Source organism: Aythya fuligula, chromosome 3 (genome assembly GCF_009819795.1).
Source record: "Aythya fuligula isolate bAytFul2 chromosome 3, bAytFul2.pri, whole genome shotgun sequence".
NCBI classification, from domain to species: domain Eukaryota; kingdom Metazoa; phylum Chordata; class Aves; order Anseriformes; family Anatidae; genus Aythya; species Aythya fuligula.
Genome location: NC_045561.1, coordinates 43493430 through 43517236, shown reverse-complemented (window position 1 = coordinate 43517236; position 23807 = coordinate 43493430). Strand labels below are relative to the sequence as shown.

At 40.3% G+C, this 23807-nt stretch overlaps 3 protein-coding genes across 6 annotated transcripts in view; 1 reads left to right on the top strand and 2 right to left on the bottom strand.

The window, feature by feature from the left end:
* The window catches only part of WDR27 (WD repeat domain 27), a 74431-nt gene extending 73914 nt beyond the window's left edge, over positions 1-517 (bottom strand). Inside the window, exon 1 of the mRNA XM_032183860.1 lies at positions 338-517. Coding sequence (XP_032039751.1) covers positions 338-517 — 180 coding nt within the window. The remainder of the gene's footprint in view (positions 1-337) is intronic.
* A 1796-nt stretch (positions 518-2313) lies between these two features.
* On the top strand, positions 2314-5348 carry C3H6orf120 (chromosome 3 C6orf120 homolog). Its single transcript, XM_032183605.1, has 2 exons — positions 2314-2453; positions 3673-5348. Exon 2 carries the CDS (start codon positions 3720-3722, stop codon positions 4275-4277), a length of 558 nt encoding a protein of 185 aa, XP_032039496.1. The 5' UTR covers positions 2314-2453; positions 3673-3719; the 3' UTR covers positions 4278-5348.
* Positions 5349-5473: 125 nt separating this feature from the next.
* On the bottom strand, positions 5474-23353 carry PHF10 (PHD finger protein 10). Of its 4 annotated transcripts, none has more exons than XM_032183604.1 (12): positions 23253-23353; positions 21212-21318; positions 20491-20621; positions 19587-19664; positions 18060-18193; positions 17787-17936; positions 16756-16865; positions 15052-15205; positions 12479-12634; positions 7630-7738; positions 7159-7347; positions 5474-5708 (listed from the first exon to the last, which is right to left on the bottom strand). In XM_032183604.1, the coding sequence occupies exons 1-12, from the start codon at positions 23319-23321 to the stop codon at positions 5623-5625; spliced, it is 1473 nt and encodes a 490-aa protein (XP_032039495.1). In that variant the 5' UTR covers positions 23322-23353; the 3' UTR covers positions 5474-5622. The 4 variants fall into 4 exon arrangements, with proteins under 4 accessions (XP_032039495.1, XP_032039494.1, XP_032039493.1 ...); XM_032183603.1 differs by having other exon boundaries at positions 5475-5708; positions 19587-19670; XM_032183602.1 differs by lacking the exon at positions 12479-12634 and having other exon boundaries at positions 5475-5708.
* Between the last annotated feature and the right edge of the window lie 454 nt (positions 23354-23807).

Genomic DNA, 23807 nt, shown 5'->3' with positions numbered 1-23807 from the left:
ACAGCATCCAGCAAGTTGTCTGTGAGCAGGCAAGAAGCTGGGAGCTGACGCAGCTGGGACAGGTGACTCGAGCTGGCCAAAGGGATATCTGAAAAAAGCGACATCAGGCTCTGCAACAGAACTGGAGTGTGAGAAGATGGTGTTAGGGGTTGTCTTCTATGGTGGCGATTGCTCAGAGGGTGGCTGGAAATTGGTCTGTTTTTAGGAAGTGGTGGGCAATTGTGTATTTCATCGCGTTATTCTTCCTCTTTCCATTACACATTAACCTGTGTCTCCCGACCCACGCCTTTTTCTCACTGCTGCCCTGGGGACTCCCTCTCGCACCCTGTGCTTTTACCTGCCCGGCCGGGCTCCAGACGCACAGCTCCCTTTTGTTCAGCGGGAACGCGCAGTAGGGGTGGCTGCAGGCCGGCTGCACGAAGCGGGCCGACAGCCGCGATCTCACCGCGTGTTTTTCGCAGACGACGCCGGCTTTGCCTCTCCCCGCAGCGCAACGCCGCGCCCCGGCCCTGTCCATCCTGCCTCAGGCCCACGGCAGCACCGGGGCCATGTCCCCGGCTCCTCACAGCGAGGCGGCCCCGCGGCCCCGCGCCCAACGGCCGGGCCGTTACCACGGAGAGGAGACGCTGACGGGGCGCGGCCGCGACCGCCCCCGCCCCGAGCACCGGGTGCTGTGCTGAGAGGCGGCCCCATTCACCGCTCGGGACACGCAGCGTGGCTTCCCTAAAATAATTCCCCCCCGAGAACGCTGGATGGGGGCTTTCTTCTGACAGTCTGCACGAGTGATGCAGTTGTGAACGCCTCGTGGCGGTTTAGTCGTGGGGGAATAAAGGCTGGCGAAGCACAAAAGGTGCTGCTCAGGCGGGCAAACGGTGCTGAGGAGTGAAGAGCTTGCTCTGAAGCATGTTGTGCACTTGTCTGCAGCTGTCCCTGAGCATCTCAGGGTGCTTTTTTTCTAATTCATTGCACTGCAGCTCATTCTCACCTTTAGATGTTTGTAGCTACACTACTTCCAGCAACCCACAATTCATATACATGTAAATTAGGGAATGAGAAAAAAATCCAAGAAGCCATCAGATATCTTGAACCGACTTATTACCTGATCAAGCAGGAGTTACAACACCAACTGCATTGCCACAGCTGAACCCTGATCCAGTAAAGTCAGTTTGATAAAGACGGATGCAGTGAGAAATGTACAGCACGCTGCATCCCCAGGCAAAATAACCCCTAGCGATGCCCCATTCCAGCGCAACACAACGCTAAAGGACCCTGGCCCCAGCAGGTCCTCATAGCTTGGGTATCCACCTATTCCACATGGAACTACTAGCTACATGAAAATAAATAAATAAACAAACAAACAAAAAAAATAAATAAAAAGACTTACGATGTTATGGAATTTTAGGGAAACACCAGTTCCTCATCATGTTATGTTTTTGTGTGCTTTTTGTGACTAATCTCAATACCCAATCATTTTAAGAGCAACTTTAACTAATGCGATTTAGCAGCTTTAATAGTTTGATGTGTTTTGAGCAGTTGGTAAAAGACCGACGTTGATGTTAAGAAAGCTCAGCCTTAGTGGAATCTACATTTGTCAGGTCCACGCAGCCCATCTGTTTGAGATAGGCATGGACAAAAGTTACGTGGGTTTTAAGAAATTGGAGAGCTAGGGTTTGAAGACAGCGTATTGTCTTATTCCATTAATACAGGATCCCTGAGGTGCATAAACAACTCCCCTTTCATCACCCAGCACACAACATTCTCCATGAAGATTTTATTATCAATTCCAGTCCTTCAGTCTTGCTTAGCTTTACAGCTTTCAGGCAGGGTAAGGTGCCTGTTGAAATCAGCGGGCTCTCAAAATCCTTTTTTTTTTTTTTTTTTTTTTTTTTTCCCTCTTTCCATTTCTTTTTCCCCATCCTGTGATCTTTAAGGCGAAGTCTGTGCCGCCACAAGAGCTGCACAAAATGAGAAATGCCACAAAAAGCCAGCGCTGGCCGCCGCCTCCCGCCCCGTCCCGCTGAGCGCCTCAGCCCGGGCGGCGGTTGCCAGGGCGACGGCCGCGCCCCGCCGCGCTCTCGCGAGAGCAGGGCCGCGGGCGGCGGCTCGCGCGCGGCCGTGCCGGCGGTACCGGCTGTAACGGCTTTTAACGGCCGTAACGGCGGCGGTGGGTGGTGGCCGCCGGGCCGGGCTCTGAAGGGGGCGTGCAGGGGGCGCGGCGAGGCCGGAGGGGCGGTGCCGTGCCCGGCGGCCCCTCGGTGGGGCCCCGGCGTGGGGCTTGGTCGCGCCTCCCTGCGCCGCCGCACGTCCGCGGAGCCGAGCCGGGCCGAGGCGCCGCCGCTCCCTGCCCGCGGCCTGGGCCGGCCCGCGGGGAGGAGGCAGCTGAGGGGGGCGGCCGGGCTCCCGGCTCTGTCCAAGGTCTCCTGAGATCTCCCGGACGCCGGACAGGAGCTCAGGTGGGATCGGCCGTCGCTTGTGCTTAGCCAGGTGTTTTCTGCTGCGACTGTTCCTCCTCTCGGGTGTTGCTTCATCGCCGCGGAGCGGCTTGTTCTCTGATCCAGAAGGCAGCTTTTCTGTCACTGTTCAAAGGGCTTGGTCGGTCCGGCAGGTTCTGCGGGCGCTGTGCTTCCTTCCGTGGTGCTGCCTTCGCAGAATTGTGGCCTTGTGTTCTAGAGGCCCACAAGAAAACAGAAAACTTGTTACTTGTAGTAACAGAAAACTTGTTACTACAGAAATGCTCGTACGTTGTTGTCCCTAGATCTGGCTAGCTGGAAAACCACTAAGCTTTAAGCGATATCTCGGTGGAAGTAATGCAGTTTGTTTACATGCTAGCAATTTACCAGCAGCTGTCACGTTTAAGATAATAGCTCCTTCCTCATGGAAGGCGTGAGGGAGCGGAAATCTTCATCTGAAACATCAAGGTGCATGTACTTCCAGTTCCCACACTTGACTAAGACCAGCATGTAAAATTCAGTCACCTGTATGCTTTGAAAAGCTTTGACAAAATTCAGAGCTTGCTGCTTTGTTCACGTGCACTTTGTGCAGCTGTTGAAAGGTCTGGAGTGCTGCGGGCATGCTCAGGCTGCTCGGCTGGGAGCGTGCAACAAAGGGGAAAGGGCACAAGGGCCTTCGTTTTGTAACAGCCCTTTCCCTCTGCCCACGGTCCCAGCAACTTGAGCTGTAACAGACAGCAAGTAGGCAAGTGCTGTAAAGAGCTGAGCATTTGTAAGGTAACAAAAACTTTATGAAAGTAAAGGCAGTTCTTCAGTGAAAATATGCCAAATTTGGTCATAGAAATAATCTATGCTGTAGAGCAACAATTTAGTATATTTAGTATATATCTCAGTAGATGATCTGTCTTTAGTTCTAGCTCCCTTCCTACTGGGGGTCACAATGCATTCTGCTTCACACATGCACCTGGATTTGCACCTGAACTGTTTTCTGAGGTCATTTAAATCCTACCATACAGAGCTCTGAACTTAGCAACAGGGTGGTTTCTTAACTGTTTAAAAAAAAAAAAAAAAAAAAGGAAAAAAAGTTAATGAATGTACTTAATTGAAGTTGCTTAACATTTTATGAACTAGAGAGGATTTCTAAAAACTACCAAATTAAAACCAAAAACTGATTCCTTCCAGGAACGGAGTATACTAAATCTAAATTCTTTTGTATTTGCAGGGTAGCGCATGTGACAGTAGGAAGAATCAGAGTAAAACTTAATAGCCATGGCAGCACGCTGGAGGAGAGTCCTGGTAATATTTGTGGCAGCTCAAGTACTATTTGTGGCAAAGACCTTTGAGGAAGAGGATGTACCTGAAGAATGGCTGCTTCTTCACGTTGTTCAAGGTCAGATTGGAGCGGGAAACTACAGCTACTTGAGACTCAATCACGAGGGAAAGATAGTACTTCAGATGCAGAGTTTAAAAGGCGATGCGGATTTGTACGTATCTGATATAACTCTTCACCCCAGCTTTGACGAGTACGAGTTACAGTCCGTAACTTGTGGCCAAGATGTTGTCCACGTACCAGCACACTTCCGCCGCCCGGTGGGAATAGGGATTTATGGTCACCCCTCTCACCTGGAGAGTGAGTTTGAAATGAAGGTCTACTACGATCGAACAGTTGTACAGTATCCTTTTGGTGAGGCTTCTTACAACCCAGAGGAGATGGAGGCAAACCAGAAATACTCACACACCACAGAAGATGAATCTCAGGATGAAGAGTCTGTTTTCTGGACTATACTTATTGGAATCTTGAAATTAATACTTGAAATTCTTTTTTAAATTCATATACACTGGACTAAATCAAATTTCAGCCTGTGAAATTGAACATTAATAACTTTGTGTAATATTTAATACTCTTTGTTGTGTTTCCTGAACCAGAAAGAAAGTGGGGGGTGAGGGGGAAAAAGCCATATTTGATTTTATATTGTAAAATCCTGCCCTACGTGTAAAATGAGCAGCAAGCACAGTATTTGCAGTATTCAACTTTAGAGATGGGGGCTTAAAGATGAATGTAGAGTTTGGAATCTCTGAACAGGTGCTTAGGAAAAAAAAATCAGCCCTAATCCTTTATTTTCTATCATTATTTTATAAAGAGCAAAATACAAACAGCTGCACTTCAGTGCCCCCTCACAATCTCGAGCATATTTAAAATCTACTCTTTCTCTGCCAGGTATCTTCAGTAAAACTGAAGCAGTGGCTTTAGAGTGCAGTCAAGCTGAGGAGCCTAAGGTGACAGAAGGGAAAACCAAACAATCACCTAAGGGGACAGATGGTCTGTATTTTGACTGCTTGTGCTCTGCATCCCATCAATCATCTGTAAGCAGAAGCCTGTCCACTCAGCACCTCTGCAGATCCATGACCTGAATCAAGTACATGTTACTTCGATATTACTATAGGGAAAGGAAGCCTTCAGCTGTTGTTACTTGTCAAGATGACATTCTCATTCCTCATTGAAGGCAATGCAGTATATAGGGTATTAAGCTTGAGGGTTTTTTACACCTCCCTTTACAGCTTTTTGTGATTTTTTTTCTTTTCAAAAGATGTTTACACGATTTTTTTTTGGGGGGGGGTACATTTATATGAACAAGTCCTTAGCTTGCAAAGAAAATTTTTGCTGAAAGGAAGTTGCAGTATATTGTAAGAAGGTCAGATCATGCTCACTCTTCCCTGAAAGTTAGTTTTTCCAGGAGTATTTTTCGCTTTGGTTGAGTCTTTCAAGATAATCAATTGCTATGCAAGTAGTGTATATTTAAAATTGCTCTGTAATTTTCTTTTCACAGAGCTTACTGATGAATGCACTGAAATAAACAAGAATGTTACTATAATTTTATACAACTGGTGCATGTACAATTTACATTTCATTAGTGAAAGCCTTTTTTTTTTCAGTGGGAATCTGACTTCTCTGTCTAGATAGCTGACAGGACATGATTAGTGACTTATATCACAAAAATAATTATATAGCCAAAATTAAGAGTTTATTTGGTAAAAAGAAAAAAAAAAGTGGTATTGTTCCTCTTAAAGTGGTTGGTTAAATAGCACCAAAATATCACTTTAATTTGTGCAGTTAAATTTTGGACAGCAAGTTGTTTTGTTTTGTTGTTTTTTTTAGGGGGGAGAGTGGGGCTTAGCCCTCCTTGCTGTTTTTCCCCCTTCTTCCTCCTCTTCTGGGTACGGGAGAGTCTTTCTGACAACAATCACAAATCCAGCGACCTAAGAAAAGAAAGTTGTCAATTATTGGGAAACTACCTTTTTTATTCACTCATCTAGTTATGTACCTTTCACCATCTCAATAGGTGCTCATCTGTTTCTAGTACTTCCTTTCATGTACACAACCAGTGTTTTTCTTTAAACTTCAAGCATCTTTTCTAAAAGGTACAGAAAGCACCATGTCAAATTCACCATCCCTTGCGGACTCAGTGCATGTAACAATTGGCTACACTAATGTTTACGGGGCTCAAGGAGTAAGTGCCAGCACTGCTAATGCAATGGTTATTAGGAAAGAAGAGACAAACCATGAGGTTGCAAGTGAAGATTTTCAGATGAGTGGCCACAGTTCAAGGTTATGGGCAGTAACTCACAGCAGAAATGAATGGCAGTTGGAGAATGTTGCTATTGTGCCACAGGGCAGTGGGTCCCATTCCCCAAACCAGCGTCAGTTATTTCAGTGCAGTCAGGCAGCACAGATTAAACTGCTGGCAGAGGTTCAGCACTAGACCTTGTACTAAAACTCATTTATGGAGGGAACAATAAAGGGTTGAGCATAGATATTAACTATTTATATTACAACAGCTGGAATCATAAAAGATGCTTTGCTTTTTTTTTTTTTTTTTTTTTTTTTTTTAAGTTTTGTAGGACTATAATTATTTTGCTTAGATTCTGTCTGTAGGTCAGTCTGAAAGTTGAGTCAACCACATAACCTGGAGTAAAACAACAGCAAGCTCCCTGTGCTTCTCTAAATGGGAATATACAATGTAGTTGAGGTAGTAGTTACAAGGAATATTGTCACCGAATGCTTTATCATGAGCTTACTGCTGATGATTTATTTAGTGTCACGTGAAATGCAACATTGCTACCAGTCACTTACATCTGAAGTTTTCTTTACACTGCCTTGAGTTGGCCGGGTATTTTAGAAGTACAGGCTGCCTGACATTGAGGTACTTCCAGCTTTTACATTTAAGAAAAAAATGGGAACGAAGGGGTTTAAAAATGTTTACAAATGCTAAATTGAGCATACTTTTAAATTTAGAAACTGAAATAACAAACTTCGTTAATGTGAAAGCTATTATCCAGCAATATGCAGCAATACAGGCCTCTTTACATGTTTCTTTTATGAAAAGAGGTAATTATTCTCAGTATTCTCTGGAAATATTAAAAAAAAATTGCTCTGAGGGAGCCTGTTTGGATTCTGTTGTAAAAGCCAATTATATTTCCTATACAGGAAACGCCAGGTTAAACTGTGCAAAACCAAATACACAGAAATAAAGCTTATTAAAAAAAATTCTCAATCCCTAGCGTGCGGATGCTTTCCAACACTATTGCTTATTTTCACCCTTCACACTGATTTTAAACTCTTCTTTCAAAAGCAACGTGTGTATTTTGACAGAGAAACCCCATGACTCAGAGGAGGTGGGAAGGGAAAAATTAACTCTTACTTTATTACCTGAGGGGATAGCGTCAAGCCCCACACAAAAAGTGTGATAACCACGGTCACATACATCACAGAACATCATTTCTTCTTCATGGTGAGGCTGCCCACATATAATGCATGTTTTACACTCCATACATTGCCAAGGGTAAGTCTTAATCATAGCAACAAGCTCCGGGGTCATATCAAGGCAAGAAGGGTGGCCTGGATTAAAATCAATATTATTAATTATGACTGAAATGAAATTTAAAATTATTTAGATTGAATTGAAAGAAGCTGAAGCTGAGCTCGCCTCCTGGAGAAATCTTAACAGCACGCTGAATGTGATAGCACATATAATCTTAAACAGGGATGAAGCTTTAATGAAGGACAGAAAAGGCAAGTGAACTGTTGGTAAACAAGTAAAAATATTTCCACAAAAAGATCTGCCAAACATTAGGAATGTTTGAATCCTTAGGAATCCAGTTAGTTTATACGGATACTTACCACTGTTGTCACACTGGGAGCAATGTATAAGAGCTTCAGCTTTTCCTTTCTTGTTGGACTCCTTACCCTTCAGACAAATTCCACATATAGCATTTGGAATGACCTTTGGCTGGAAGGGTAGAAGAGGGCTATAAATTCATTCCAGAAGAATTTACAGATTTAACAGGAAATGTAACATAGCTCCTTAACTCAAAATTAATGGGTTATCTGCTATGATGTGTGAACCTTAACACATACGACAATAATTGACAACCAGCAGTATTTAAAAAGTCTTAGATTAACCACGTAAGATTTTGAGCTTGGCACACATGTAGTGAGCTTTACATAAACAAAATGGGAGCAGAAGCATGTACTAGTTTCTTCCTCTGAATTCAGCAGCTAACATACCCCTAAATTACATGGTATAAAATACTTCATTGCAAATCTCCATGCAGATTTTCTGTGTGGAAGAAATTAAATACAATTTTACATTTTCATTGTCTTTATAGAATATAGAAACTTAATTACAAAAGCAATAAATTTGACTTTAACAAGTTTTAAAATATCTGGTAAGCTATGTTATACACTGCTGTCTTACCATTCCTTCTTAAGTCCAGTCGTAACTGCAGTAAAAAATAAATACCCTTGCATTTAAATACAGTTTTACGTTTATAGTATTTCTAAGCGATAATCTGGAGCCTGAGTGCATGAGACCCATTTAAAAGGTGAGAGAAACAGTAGGCTGTTAAATGGAGTAACATTTGTGTATTAATTCTGTGTGCAAACACAAAAGTTTTATCTTGATGAGGACCAAAGAAATAAGGTATGACATATTTCAGAAATATCTTTGTGAGGACCAAGAAACAAACCAAGCATTACAGACATATTTCAGTAGTTATATTATTGAGCTTGGACCTCTGCATAATGAAATTAGTGAGAAATAAGGGTTAAAATTAACATAGTACTCACTGATATTAAGCACTAGTCCCAGAGTTTTAGTCCCAGAGTTTTGAGAAGAAAAAAAAATGTTGCTGCAAAGATGCAGCTATTAGCTGGAATTCTAATTCAAGGCATATCCTGTTTTCTAAGGAACTAAACAGCTTGTCAGTAAGCAAAAACATACCCAGTCAACTACCGACCACTTCTGGGGAGAAGAATTAAGTTTAATTAAAAAACAAAACCAGAAATACATGTATTAAAACAAAGAAACTAAACAGGGATCTTTGTAATGCAACTTATCCTCAAGTATATCTATCCCCCCAGCCAGTCTTTTTCCAATACCTGTATCTAGTATGATAATATCTTAATTCATTTTTAAGTAGTCAAGACGCATTGCTTTAAGAATTCTGAAGTTCTACATCTGCTTTTCTATGTTAAAATGCAGCTACATTCTGCTCCAAATTGTCTAGTCTGAAGAGTTTTATTTAAAAAACAAAACACCATACGTGATGTTTATAAGCAACTTCCTTCAAAAGATGACAGAGGCACTCATACAGGCTTTTTTTTTTTTGCTTATTTATTTTAAAAAAGCATAGTCAACCTGTTTTATACATAAATATAATAAAATGGTAAGAGAAGTCTAACATTCACAAATGTCTCTACAAAGTAATAAATATAATGGAGGCAAAAACACACAAAATCATTTACTATTCTATGTGTCCTACATGTATACCTTTATACCCTGCTCCTCCCAACAAAAGTGGCACATGCTTTAACCTTGTCAGTGTTGCAGCATTTACCCTTCTGTTGTTTAGGCTACATTCTAATTTTTTTGTTGGTGTGTTTTTATCTATTTCTAAGTAAACCAAGCCTTTCTAGACTAGGAAGTGCACTTCTCTAATCAGACTTCTAACGAATTTATGTATCACTGCTTTTAATATACAGCAGCATACTCCCTTGTACTCCATCAAAACTAAAGTGAGCTACTTTCCGGTCACTGTACTTGCATTACGTTATGTGCATTAACACTCTGATATATAAAATTCTAAAGTTAGACACTGATAGGGGTGCATTTATTAACAATGCTTCCATCTAATTCTTACTTCACTAAATTGTATTTATTAGAAATCGTACATTTGGAGGTGGGATGAGAATAACAGCCTATTAATAATAAAAGTTTCAACAGCATGGAAGGGTGGGTTTTGTTATTTTTTTTGATTTTTTTTAATTTTTATTTTTTACAAAAATGAAATAATGCAAGACTTCACATTTCAAAACAATTCAAGTTCTACCATCATAAATGGCTTTTAGAAACACTAAAAAAAAAAAAGTGTATCAAATCCAAATGGGAAGTGACAATATCCCATCTGATTAGAGTACATTTTGCTTTGTACATCTTCATCTTATTGGGGGCTAAGGAAGGGAGAGAGAAGGAATGCCGGGTCAAAATAATGACTGCTCTGTAAGTTTTAACTTCCTTGCTGCAGCATGCAGCTCTCAAAGCAAGCATTCCAATCACACTATTTTTATAAAGTCCTATTCTGAATGCAAAGGGTTCCATTTGCATATACAGTGACCTAAAACAGAAGTGTTGTAAAATATAGTTTCAATACATTTCAGTTTTATGTGCAAAAAAAACCTCCTGTACTTTTTACAGTACCCTGTGTGTGCAATTGCAATAGCCAGTCCTGCAGCAACAAAGACTCGCTATTTGTAACATGACAAAATGTAAAACACATGCTAATTGTTCTTTGTTAAAGAACTGACAATAAAAACGGCTCCATATAAAATACATCATTTCTTTTGCTTAAAAATAACTCAGTGGAAATGTGTGAATCCTTTAATACTTGTAATGTGTCTATAATGATACAATTGCATGTTGATGCCATAGCAATTATCCTTCAATTTTAACTACACGTAACCAAAAGTTTACTGTCCTACAAAAATAGTCAGATATTAGAGAATGATACAGAACAAAAGTATTACAAAGATTTAGAATTCACAGGGACAACATTTTAAATCAGTTAAGCCTTCAGCTCGAAGTGCCGTAACACTCAGGCACATACGGTATATCATTATCTGGTGTTTTTAATGGACTAACAAACAAGATTCTTTCTGTCTCACCAGTTAAAGCAGCTCATATAATTGGGTTTACTGAAAGCATTTAAACACTCCCACAAACAAGAAAGCCGGTCCTCTCAACATCCCAACACAGCATCACCATCTTGACTTATCAACAAGTTGATGGTCGATGCAGGCGGAACACACTGACATCAGAAAGATGTGGCACTGTCAGTTTACAGTAATGCCTTGTTACTAATACAGTCAGTGACTTCGTAGAAGTAATTGCTATAGGAATCTATTTTCAAAATGCAATGCCATATGCTACCAGTATAACTTTCAAAAAAAAATGGTCTGCTCTGTAAATCTTCTCTTTATGCATTCATAGACAGGAATGATCAAGCACACAGGTATCTCAAAGTTAAGTGAAACTTCTTTCTGCAAACCTGTGGCACACAATCTCCAACGACAAGTTAAACAAAGCTAAAAAATAATTTCAAGTGCCGTCTTTGGATTTCATGTTCGTGGGAACATCGGTATGCATTCTGAGTCTACAACAATTTGCAGAGTTACACATAAAAAAATAGATGTATGGTACCACAGTCTAAATCTCCATAATTTGCATATGTCTTAGTAAGTTTCTGAAAAGAGAAAACACAACTGGAGCTTGATATCTGTTATTAACTTTTACAGTTACTGTATGTACAGAAAGTTTATCAAAGTTGTCCAATTCTTGTCGGAAATTAGCTTTAGTTATAGCTTATTTATTGTTAACTTGGTAAATACAGATAGTAAACAGTTATGAATACAAAATACAAACCATCAACAGCGCAACTTCTGCTGAGACAGTTTCTCAGTATGTACAATCTTGTCACTGACAAAGATTTTCCTTTTTCATAACCTCTCAACACGCATTCTTGATTGCTACATAAACCCCATGTTAATGTAGTGTCTTCCTTTTTTATGGGCCTATTCCTGCTCCCACATAAGTCAATGGAAAATTTTAATTCCTTTCAGTGGAACAGGACTGGGCAATAATGTATTTTAAATGTGTTACATTATTTTCAAAACCCCTCAGGATGCCAAATAGTAACATAAACAATGCACGTCAATTCCCAGTTCTCCTGAGAATTATTTTTTTATCTTCATCTTTTATCATCTTAATTTTTGAAATTATTATACAGTAATACTGATGATTTTGGTCTTAGGTTTGGCAACCACTGCTTTGTAGCTAAAATGTATTAACATCCAAACTAAGTCAGATAAAAGCATATTGCCTACAAACTTTTCTACGTAGTACGAACTACATAAAAAGCTGTTTTCCACATCTTCTTATAGTGGTCATGTAGTGTTGCCTATATGACTGTAATAAGCTTCTTGTCTTTCATCAATGTCTTACATCGTAACATCTCAGGACGAAAGACTGTTTGAAATGAACATCGGAACAATGTGTTCAGCCACATAGCTGCACTTTACAGCACTGATCTCTAGGTATGCTGCCATACGAAACAGTACAAAAAATAATGGATACCTAGTGCTAGTTTTGAACTGGCAAGTAATTCTGACTGCTATGTCCAGGCAGACAGAAAGATGTCGAGTTCCAATGACAAATCCACAGGAGACTGTCCTAATGTAACTGCCTGGAAATCAGAGAAGTTACCAGAAACAGAGGCCACTGTATAGCTAGAATAAAGGAAAGCCTCACATGAAATAAAAGCAAAAAGGAAGTAAGGAAGCAAACAGATGGAGCACACAACAGGAGAGCAGCTAGTGAAGTACAGCAAGCAGAAGTTCCACATTACTGAAAAACAAATATTTCAGGGAGAGGCTGGTCAGTATGGAAGTTCAGTCAGGGGCTTTTTTCTTCTACCTTGTACCCAGGAACTGATTTGGATAATACAGAACGTTTGGAACCATCTTTTCTTGGAGTAGAACTTTTGTCTCTTGTTTTTTGTCTTCCCTGAAAAGAATCCTCCTGGTTGTCTGTGGCGCAATCACCTTCAGATACATTGCCAGACGAATTGTCCTATAATAAAAATACCATAGCTATATTTTTTATTTTTTTGGATAGACAGACAAGTCTTTCCTATGCCCCTTAGAGCCAACTAATGTAAAAGAAGGATACATCTTTCCTTCTACAAAAGCATAGGGTGCATCACAATCTAGAACACTTTCTCATAACCTTCATTATTTATTTTTCTTCTCATGCTAAGAGACTGGCATCAGCAACAGCGGTTGTGTTTTCCAGTTGATCTTGGTACCAGAGTGGAGCACACAACAGTATAATTCTTTGAACCATTTTTCTTTGAAAGTCAGCAAGAAATTGACTATATGCATAGTGTTGCTTACAAAGTAAAGGGCCAGTGAAAAGTTAAAAGTGCCCTGGCCTCGTATTTAAAGTGTACGACCAAATAATGCTGTCTTTTTAATTAAATATGTGAAGGTTTTTACTGCCACCCTCATCTCATATTTTCACCAGGAGCACTCTGAATATTTCATTTGGATTGCAGCAGAAGAATGCCATCAGAGGAAAAACACACTTGAATATTTAATACAGAACCAAACATCAGATTTCATGCTGCAGTTAAAAGAATTTTGAAGAACAGGAAGGTGAAGAGTGGAAGAGGTTCACAGAGAATGAAAGACCAATGTAAGCATAATTAAGAGCAGCAGCACAAGATTTTTCTCAGAGAAGTGTTAATACAGGCTTCCAAAAACTTTCAGCAGAGAATAATATAATTAATCATGTTTATTACAATAAAAAACAAAAGGCCAAATACTGTGGTGCCCTACAGTAAAAGGCACTCAGTACAAATAAAGTAACCCACCTATGCCCTGGAACCTAAAATCAAAACAGACAGAGGGCAAAGAAAGCTGTAGAACACAAAAGCAAAGCTAACTACATGGCAAAAAGAAATGGTATGTTTCACACTTTTCTTTTTTTTTTTTTAAACTAGGGGAAGAATTATTCAGAACAAGTCCATTAAGACACTACAGAACAGGAAAACTGCTATCTGAGCCCAAAAATGGGGAGGGTAAAAAAGGAAAAAAAATACCGTAGGGCTCACCAGCGAGATCTGACAAATGTTAGGCAGCTGAAAACTCGGAAAAATATACTTGGCAACTGTCCACCTTTGTGTCCAACAGATATCTTCCCCTAATGACTAGTAAAGAACCACTGCTCCATAGCCAAACCCCCTTCACAGGAACCTCATCTCATATATTCCCTACACCTTTCCAACACAACCACGTTTTCCCTTCCATATTCTCTCACCAAAAAGGCATCTGAACTTCTGTGCTAAATGGAAGGACAGCCGGCTCAGTCCAATTACTTTTCTTTACCATTAAGAGAAATGGAAGTCAGTGGACAGGGGAATTAGAAAGAGGTGATTAACGATCAAGTGTAAAAAAAAATGGAGTACGATTAAATCAAAGTTGACACTTAGCATGATGTTTACTTTTTTTCTCTCTAAAAAATACAAGCAGAAAGAGTGTATTAACAGCTATCCCCCGTAAGCCTACAAGCTGACCCTTTCTTTTCTTCTTCAGTTATGAGTAGCTTGTGAATATTTTAAACAAAATAAATGTTTATATGGAGAAATTTAGCATTACATATACCCACTATCTAACATGTTAGTCAATTGAACTAGAAATTGTTAAATGTATTTCTGATTTTATATTCTGGTTTTTTTTTTTCTTAGAATCGGAGTTCCATTTCTAGAAAATGGTCATTGCCAATATACCACCAACACCAATATACCAATGACACAGCTGTTCTTGGACAGCCCATCTGAAGCTCAGCTGCTCCTGAGCACCTACAACACTATCCAGGTAGGTATGTGAAAGTTTCCCTTAACTGCCAGTAACAGTTAATTTGGGGTTTGCATAAACAGAGAGTGCATACACATCTTTTTAAAGATGTATCATAAAACAAACAAAAAATCCCAACTGTTTTCAATCTTTTCTTTAAGTTGTAATAAAGTAACTGTTTCTATATTGAGTACTTCCTCCTTCTACATTACAAGAAAGCAAAGTTACCAGGCTACCAAGTCCTTTGCTTTAATGATGGATTCTATGGAACTTAAAGAGCAAAATATACTGTGACCTGAACTAAAGTTCACAGAAATGTTAGCAACCTGACCCATGACCTGAGGAAAAGGGAGTAAACAAAGAGGGGCAGTTGGGAAGACTTCTCAAAACTTCTTTAGAAACAAGTAAGAGAAAGACTGGTATTACAAATATTTGTTTGATTTACTTTAAAAATGGAGCACAATGGAAAGTTGGATAGAAAAGTTATAAAATAAAAAGAAGTACTAAAAAGGCGAGTTTATGATTCTACTTCATTTTGATGATGTTAAAGGTTCTACCAGGAAATTACTGAAACTAACAAAAGCGAAGGGAAAGGATTTTATTTTGTTGAAGAACGCTTTCAATTTGTCTCACCGAGTTGCCTTTGGTTTTCCGTTTCTCATCACCTCGCCCTTCCTCTGCATCATCTGAATCCCCATCACTGTCTAATGCAGGCAGTTCTGGATCCAAAGGGGGTTCGTAAAGAGCTGTGTTTAATGGCAAGTAACGAAGTTCATCCGGAGAATATCTAAAGGCAATAAAATAAACAAACAAATGCCTTTGTATTTTATGCATGGATATTATTTACAAAATACATAAAGAATTTATTTTGAAAGAAAGAAACGTGAATGATTTCAGCTCGCTTCTTTAGGAAAGCACATAAAAAAATGCAGGAAACTTGCTAATTTCTCTTCACCAATTAACTTTAATTACTATACAGTACTTGTGATCTTCACATAGGTAAATATTCATGGAACAAAGGAAGAACATATTTGCAATGTTCTAAACCTGCACAATCATAAATGGTCACCTGAATGTCTACAGAATCAACCCATGTTACTACACCCAACAGACTATATACTTTGTTTATATAAGTACATAGCATGTGCACAACTCCAATCAAAGGTACACAAATGGCTAGGGTCCAAAGCAAAATAAGTAAAGATAATCTATTTAAGACCAAGTTTCTTGAGTAATGACGAGGAAAAAAAGGGAAATAAAAATATTACAGAATACTGTGAAGATCTGATCTGTATTTGCTTATAGCCGCATACAGCTTTATGTGTATAATCCCCCCCACCCCATCTTTTTTATTGACCTTAAAGACTACGAAAAAAGACCTCTTAGTATTAAGGACATGGTAACGGGTAGGACACTATTTTCATGTACACTTTGAAAGGTTGCGTCCTTCATTAAGAAGGATAGTTAGTTTCACTTACAGCTTGTATGCTCAAAATAAACAATATTTCTTGTATTTTTAACACAACTTAATAAAATTCAGGTCCTTCAAGAATACCCCTTAAACATGCACATTTATAGGGGGGCTGGATGAAGACACACTGGAATGAACAAGGCAAGTGCATACAAAAAGTTTCTCGACAGAAAACTTTGCACGTATAGGATGAGTAGTACCATCTCTGGTGCAAAAAAGGCACAGCTTAGGCAACAGCTTTCAAATCAACCTGTGTTCGCCAAATGGGAGCACCTCACAGGGAAAAGTCTAAAATTTGTGTAGCTGTTTAAGTTTACACAAAACATGTTTAATGAAAAAGAAAAATTCAACTAGCAACACCTTTCTCCCTCACCTAAAAATCCAACATTAAACTTAGCCCACAAGATCGATTGCAATTTGGTGGATTTTTTTAAGTTAAAAACTTTCTAAAAATTTAAAAAAGGACAGTAAGACTGTCACACGGAAAGCACCTGACCACAAGCCAGCATTACAACATTTTGACGTAGCGATATTAATCTTAGCAAACATGCAGAGGCAGAAGGTAAGTAAGCATGTGAGGGTGGCAGGAGTGATATCAGTGTCTGCTTTTACCACAGTAAGGATCTGAGCTGGTGAAAGCTCAGGCACCACAATACATCACTGGGGGGAACACTCTTGCAGCCAGTACTACATTTATGTTGTTGACAGAAGCCCTCATGCTGTGTATTTATTAGTCTAGCAAGTGACTCAGGTATAAAATTAATTCAAAACTTTACAGTAAATACACTCAAGTGTTTTCCATCAGCTAAACATAGAGAAAATAGATCACTGCAAGAGAATCAGCAATTGCGATGGTTTTAAAATACCTTTTGTAGTACTCCTGGAACTGGCCGGGTATGAGAGCCACTGGATAAGGACTAACCTTTGTTCTCTCTGTAGGTAAGACTTTGTATTTTCCTTGAGGCACCTGGATAATCTGTGGTGTTTAATACAGAATAATGAAGTTCTCATTTCACATCCGAACTTTTGAGCCTTCCCTACCCTCCACCCCCTGGAAATATTTTTGAACTCAGTCTCTCCCCTTTACTGAGTTTCTGAATTCAATAATTCTGAAACCTGACTGTACTACTAAAATCCCACTAGCAACACAAAGGATGCTTATAGAAGGTCTTTTTTCAGAATGAAACTAATTATCTGCTATCCTGTATGTAACATATCTCAATATCAGAAAACCGTAGACTTTTCACAATATACTACTATACTGTTACAATTTGCAAAGAGAAAAAAGTTGCTACACTGTTTTCACACAAGCAGTGCAGTCCTGCTTCAAAACGACAGCTAGCACGTGTGGTTTCTTTTTTTTTTTTTTTTTTTTTTTTAAATCAGGTGCAGAGGCATAAAATATATCTAATACAAAAACAATGTAACACCTAGCAAATATACAGACATGAAAATTGAGAGGGAGCAAGTACTACTTTAGATAAACAGCTTACTATTTAACTCATTACATTGTTCTGGCAAAATTTCAGTAGTTGTCCAAAAAAGAATGAGCCACTTCCATGAACAGATAACAACAGAAGCTTCTTATTAACCTAAACATCCCTCTTAATATTATGTTGTTGCAACAGATTGGAGACATGACAATGAAGTAACACTGAAACTTTAGAAGTTTCCTCAGACAGAAGTGTTTTCCCATTTGAAAGAAGATTTTATATTAGATATATTTGAAATTATTATTTGTATTTCCCAGCAAAACTGTTAAAATCTCTACTTAACTGTAACAGGACTATTCAACCCCTCTGAAGATAAAACAGTTAAGATAGTACTAATAATCACTTCTTATTAGAACAAGCAAGGAGCTACTATTGACATTGAGAAGAAATTTAAATCCGCCTACATGTGTTTGTAAATCAAAATACGCTCTTCTTTCTTCCATTCGTTCTCGGTTTAAATTACTGTTGAATTCTGCAGCCTTCTTGGCAGCTTTTTTTATATATTCTGGAACTTTACTGGCTTCTACTTTCTGTGTGTTCTGTTGCTGCATTTGCTGAAATAAAAATAATTTTATTAATTTACATACATTTCACTAGCAGTTTGTGAGCACCCCTTTTTTAAATACATGTATATTCCATGATACAGATTTGGTTCCCTTAGCGCACTATTTACTTACAGAGTACTCTTTATAATGATCTGTTATTCGCTGACGTTCTTTCTCTTGCAGTATAACAGAATACTCAGCATGTTTGGCAGGGTATTCTTTAATCATAAGATCAATTACTTCATCACTGCGCAAAGCTGTTAGACCTAAAATAGATAAAAGCAATAATGATGCTACCTGGCAAAACTAACGGTAGGTTATTTATATCTGACAATGATCGGCTGAAGTTTTTGAGGAGCCAAAGACAACAACCTACTATGCACAATGCTTCTCCCTCTCTCAAGCAGGAGAGAACTTATGACATTCAGGTTTCAAGGCTGATTAACAGTTTGCTTCTCTCCCAGGAGGAAAGGCTCATTTCTTTTCTTGCTTACAGCTACAGAATATAACCCCCACCTTCATACTTGACTGCCACCTACTCAACTCCACTGTGAAGCAGAACCTTTGCTGTAAGCGGGACCTGGTGAACTGTTAGCTTCAGTTTCTTGTGTTGGTAAACTGTTAGTTTCATTAACTTGTACAACCTTAACTTAAATTATGAGGTTAGGTTTTCCACACAAATCAAGAATCACTGTGAGGGCAATTCAGAACAGCAAACTGCACACAGATGCCTGACTCCTAATTAAAGTATTTCAATTCAGAAGTCAGAACATGACAGTTTGCAGCTACCATGTCATGTGGAACGCCTCTCTGAAAGCCTCCAACGCAACCAACCTCCACTGACAACAGAATGAAGGTTGGCATATGTTACTACCACTGATGATATATAGAACTATCCCTGTTGTTTGCAGTTAACACAGCACATACTGTGTATGTGAGAAAGAATATAGCATTTTGCTTCTACTGATAAAAATAGATCTTGTTCTCTATTGCACATTTCAGTAAAAAAATAAAAAATAAAAAAAGCTGACAGGTAAGAAATAAAGGTAAGTATACCAAGAACTGTTAAGATATAAAATGATTTAACATTTGCACAGATCCATGACACACATGAAAAAAAACGTGACAGGCATCATTTAATCTCTAGCATATTCCAAGTCACGCGTATTAGTAGAGGAAGAAACAAATACTTGAAGTTCTTTCAACATAAAACGCATCAAGGGCATTGTTCTATTTCAAGTACATTTAAGTGCTTCAATATGCACCCTTCCGACAGCTAACACGTATGCTGATCTGTATAAATACACTAGTGTTTGCTTAGTCCCAACTCACTCAGCAGAACAAGACTGATGGACTTTTCAGTTTGAAAAAGTACGTTGTTCTCTTTTCTACACGGAGAAAAAGGCTCTAAAAGTTAATTTACAACATAAGTTTTGCTAAGTAATTAGAATAGTTCCCTTTTTTTTTTTTTAAACAATAAATCTGGAAGACCAATATCCTTTGGCCAATTAACACAAATTAAGAATGAAATACAAGCCAGTTTTAAGAATTCACATTTTTGGTTGCAAATGATCCAATTCTCCTCTACTAAACTGAATCACATTTTCAGTGTGTCACTTTCAATACTGTAACAAGGAATATAACAATCTTTTCTCTTACCTAATGTGCACTGAGTCTCTGTGATAACATTTAGTTCTCTGAGGTAGAGCTTCTCCTTGTGAGATAGGTCTCGTCTTTCTAAATCTCAAGAGAAAACACAAAAAAAAAGCAATAAAAATGTATGAAGTTACTCAAAATCCCCCATAAACAATATCAAATTAGTCTGAGAATTATTTTCAGGTAATGAGAGTCTACACAAAACTACTATTCCTATAAACATGATAACATTAAAAACTTATTTTAATTTTAACATACACTGCCAGGATACATTCGATTTTTCTGAGAACCTTGCCCATAGTTATGATTTACAGATATACTAAAGAAACCTGCCACAAGAGCTTGGATGCAGAAAATATGATCAAATACTGAAGGCATATTTAACTTTTTTCTTTTAATATGCCTTTTAAAATAAATTCCATGACATAAGAACCATGTACGATAAATCTGAATTATGAAGGCTAAAATCCTAGAACCTTCCCAATTCATTCTGAAATCCTTCCACAGATAAAATAGAAATTTTACCACAATTTAGGAAACAGAATACAGAGATACAGCTATACAGCAAGAGATCACTAACAAAATATCTAAGAATAAAGCTGAGGTCAGTTTTCAAAAGCTACTTGCTCACCTTAACCCTTAATCAAACTTGTCTGCAGGTTTTCAGTGACAATACTGAAAAGTCTTGAATTGCTCTGAAAACTGTAGTATACATTTTCAATATGCCAGTAACAAAATCAAGAAGTACAAAATACAAAATTGAGATATATTTTTGCCATGGACTTTTTTAAACAACTGGCTCATACCGTGGTCAAAGAGACACAGAGATTACATTCAAACATATGAAAGCAGAGATTTTTTTTTAGAAGAAAAATTTAGAAAAAAACACACACAAAAAAACAAATACCTGGATATTTTCTTTTAAAGGAAGTCACACCCAAATATTCACTGACTTGCTCCTGAAGCATATAGTATTCCCCTGTTTCATCCGGTGGCCACTTGTACTCTATCAAGTTTTCAGCAGGAAAATAGCTGTATCTGAGCATTTAAAAAAAAAAAAAAAAAAAAAAAAAAAAAAAAAACAAAAAAACACATTAGAAGAAATCAAAGAATATACAAGAGGGATACTTACATTTCTAGAAATTCACTAATTCCAATTTACATTACTGACCACCATCTACAGATAGCTGGACAATTCCTTTATAACACCACATTCTCTTAATCTTTTTCAAAGGCATTTACCTACACCCCACTTCACATGTACTTCCCGAAAGCAGTGTTTATCAATATGCTGAGAGAAGGAACACAAAAAAGGGATATGTGTAATGGTGGAAAGGACATCAGAAAAAAAGCAGATGCTACAGTGTCAAAATTCACTCCAGAAACATATAATATTTGTAAAACTTCTAAGCTGTGCTTTTGATTATAAATTAAGACACAGCACACTCTGTGTGGTTTAAAATATGAACTCTTAAAATATGCTAGGAGAAAAAGACACCCCACTACTTATAGGACATTCCCTCAAATCAGAATCTATATGAAGTATATAAAAGCAAAGAATGTGGAAGAGCTAATACTTAAGCATACTGAACACTACAGTAAGACTAGCAATAAAGAAATGGTATTACCCAAGATCTTGACTAGAAGTTTCACAGCTCCGAGAACTGTCCCCTGAGCCCATACGTCGTCTTTTGGATGGCTGGCTGCCATCATTGGAATTTTCTTCTGTGTCATCCTGAAACAAACATGCAAATAGGTATTAAAAAATAAAAGTATTCAGTGGATCATTTAAAATACCAAAAAATACTGTATGACAATCTGCAGTTCAAGTATACCCAAAGAAGTGAACTATTTAATAATACTCTCTACAAAGAGCTCATAGGACAGATTACACAGTAAATTGTTCTCTGATATAAACTAGCTTAAGGCCACAAAATGGCACAGAGAACTGGCTGTTTCTCACCTGCTGCATACAGGGAGTACTCAATAGACAGATGTGGCTCTGACCACCAAGTTCATTCCCAATGCAAACTACAACAGCACAGCCAGGCAGCTGTAGACCCAACAAGCTTCCCTCACCAGTGAGGGTCAGGGACAAGAGTAATTCCCGTACTCAGGCTTGCTCCGAAAAGCAACGGTAAGGACAGAGCAAAAACTTTTGTTTTGTGGAGAGGAAAAAAAAAGGAAAACTATTGTTTAACTCCTACCTAAAATCTCAGAGCCTTTAGTGAATAACTTTGCATGATTACAAGTGAGAAATCAGAGAGAGAAGTAACAAAGTGAATTGCGTATTGTGACCAGCAGTAGATCCAAGAACAAAACAACTCTTTAAGTAACTGAAACTCTGGAATAGGATGAAAGAATCACTTTTTGTAACTTTTGTGAAAAGCTTAGGAAAGAAATATTAATGTGTCAGAAATAAATGGATCAAGCCCATGCTGACACACTGTTAAACAGTGACAAGAACTATTATTAAGTCTGTATTAGCTAGTGTTTTTCACTCTAGTATGTTTTACATACCGTATCACTTGAAATACTATTACTAAAAAAGAATTCAGCAAATAATAAAGTTTGTTATATAAGACTTCATAGCACTATAATCAAGACAGGTTGCAGGAGAAAAGTGTCTCCTTTACTTTTGGTTTATTTCACACACACAGAATCACAGAATTTCTAGGTTGGAAGAGACCTCAAGATCATCGAGTCCAACCTCTGACCTAACGCTAGCAGTCCCCACTAAACCATATTCCTAAGCTCTACATTTCATGTATTATGGAATTCTTTACGTGACTTTTTCGGTTTTTCTTTCTTGGGGAGTTTTTACTCCAGCTCTTCTTCAAGAAAGAAGAACGTCTTTCATACAACAAGAAAAAAAATAAAGGCAATGTTAACGAAACTGCAAGCAGCATCTCTGAGTATTACCAACAATACTATTTCTGAACGTTACTAGGAACACCCTGCATAAACTCACCAGCAGTCCCAACCAAAACAATATCACAGTAGAGCTTTTGCAACACAGCTACGTCTCAGCAGCAGTTCACTCCTACTTCTCACCCGGAACACTAACGCACTCCAAAAATAGATAAACAGGGCCAAAGCTACGGTTTTCTGCACAAAAGTCTATGTATATTCAAAGCAAGAAACTTCCAAACTTCCGTGTTTAAGTGAGAAGTATAAACGTGGCCTTTAAGAGGACTTGTACAAGTTTTTCTCCTCTGCCTCGGGACTTTCTTCCCGTTCAGCCCGCAGCGCGCTGTGTTTACATCCCTGCCCTCGGCTCCCATCACGCAGGCTCGGAGCCCAGGAAGTGAAACACGGGCGGCAGCGGGCGGCTCGGTGCACGCCACAGCACCTGCACGGGCGGCAGCCCGCCCGGAGCCCCGTGCCGGGCACAGCGCCGAGCCCAGCAGCCCACCGAGGCCCCTCACGGCCGCGGGAAGCTCTCCCCAGCCGCCCCCCCCTCCCCTCCCCTCCCCGGCCCTCACAAAGTTGCAGCGCCCCCAGCCCCACGCAGCCCCCTCAGGAGGGGCCCGCCCGGCGCTGCCCCAAACTTCGCCCGCCCTGGGCCGGCACCGGGACCGGGGCCGGGCCCGTGCTGAGGCGGCGGGGAGGGGCGGGGGGGGGGGGAGCGGAGCGGGCCGGGCCTGGCGGCGAGGCCGCGGCTCTCACCTTGAGGGACTGCGCGCCGGGCGTGGCCGGGTCGCTGTCGCAGAGGCGCGGGGACAGCACGGCCGCCATCACCGCCGCGGGGGCCGCCGGCTGGGCGAGGAGCAGCGCCGCCGCCGCCGCCGCCCGCCCCGGCCTCGCGCCGCGCCCGGCTCCGCCCCCCCTCCCCCGGCGGGGGGTGGCAACGGCCCCTACCGGCCAGCCCGGGCACGAGCGCGGCGGCTCGCGCAGCTCCTGCTCCGCCCCCCTCCGGGCAGCCCGCGGCGACCCCGGCCCGCGCCGCCGGACCGACGCGCGGCCCGCACCCACGGCGGTGCCGCCGCCGCCGCGCGGGCAGGGCGGTGGGGACCCGCCGCTGCCGCCGCCGCGCCCTCCGCCGCCGCCTCCTGATGCTGCCGCAGCCCGTGCGGCCGCGCGGCCCGGCCGGGAGCGCGGCGCCGATCCGCCGCGGTAGCGCTTGTGCAGCAGCGCGGGGCGCAGGGGCAGCATCCCCCGCGGGTGGGCAGCGCCGAGCGCCGCCGCCGCCGCCCGGCACGGGAGCCGTCTCCGGGCGCGTCA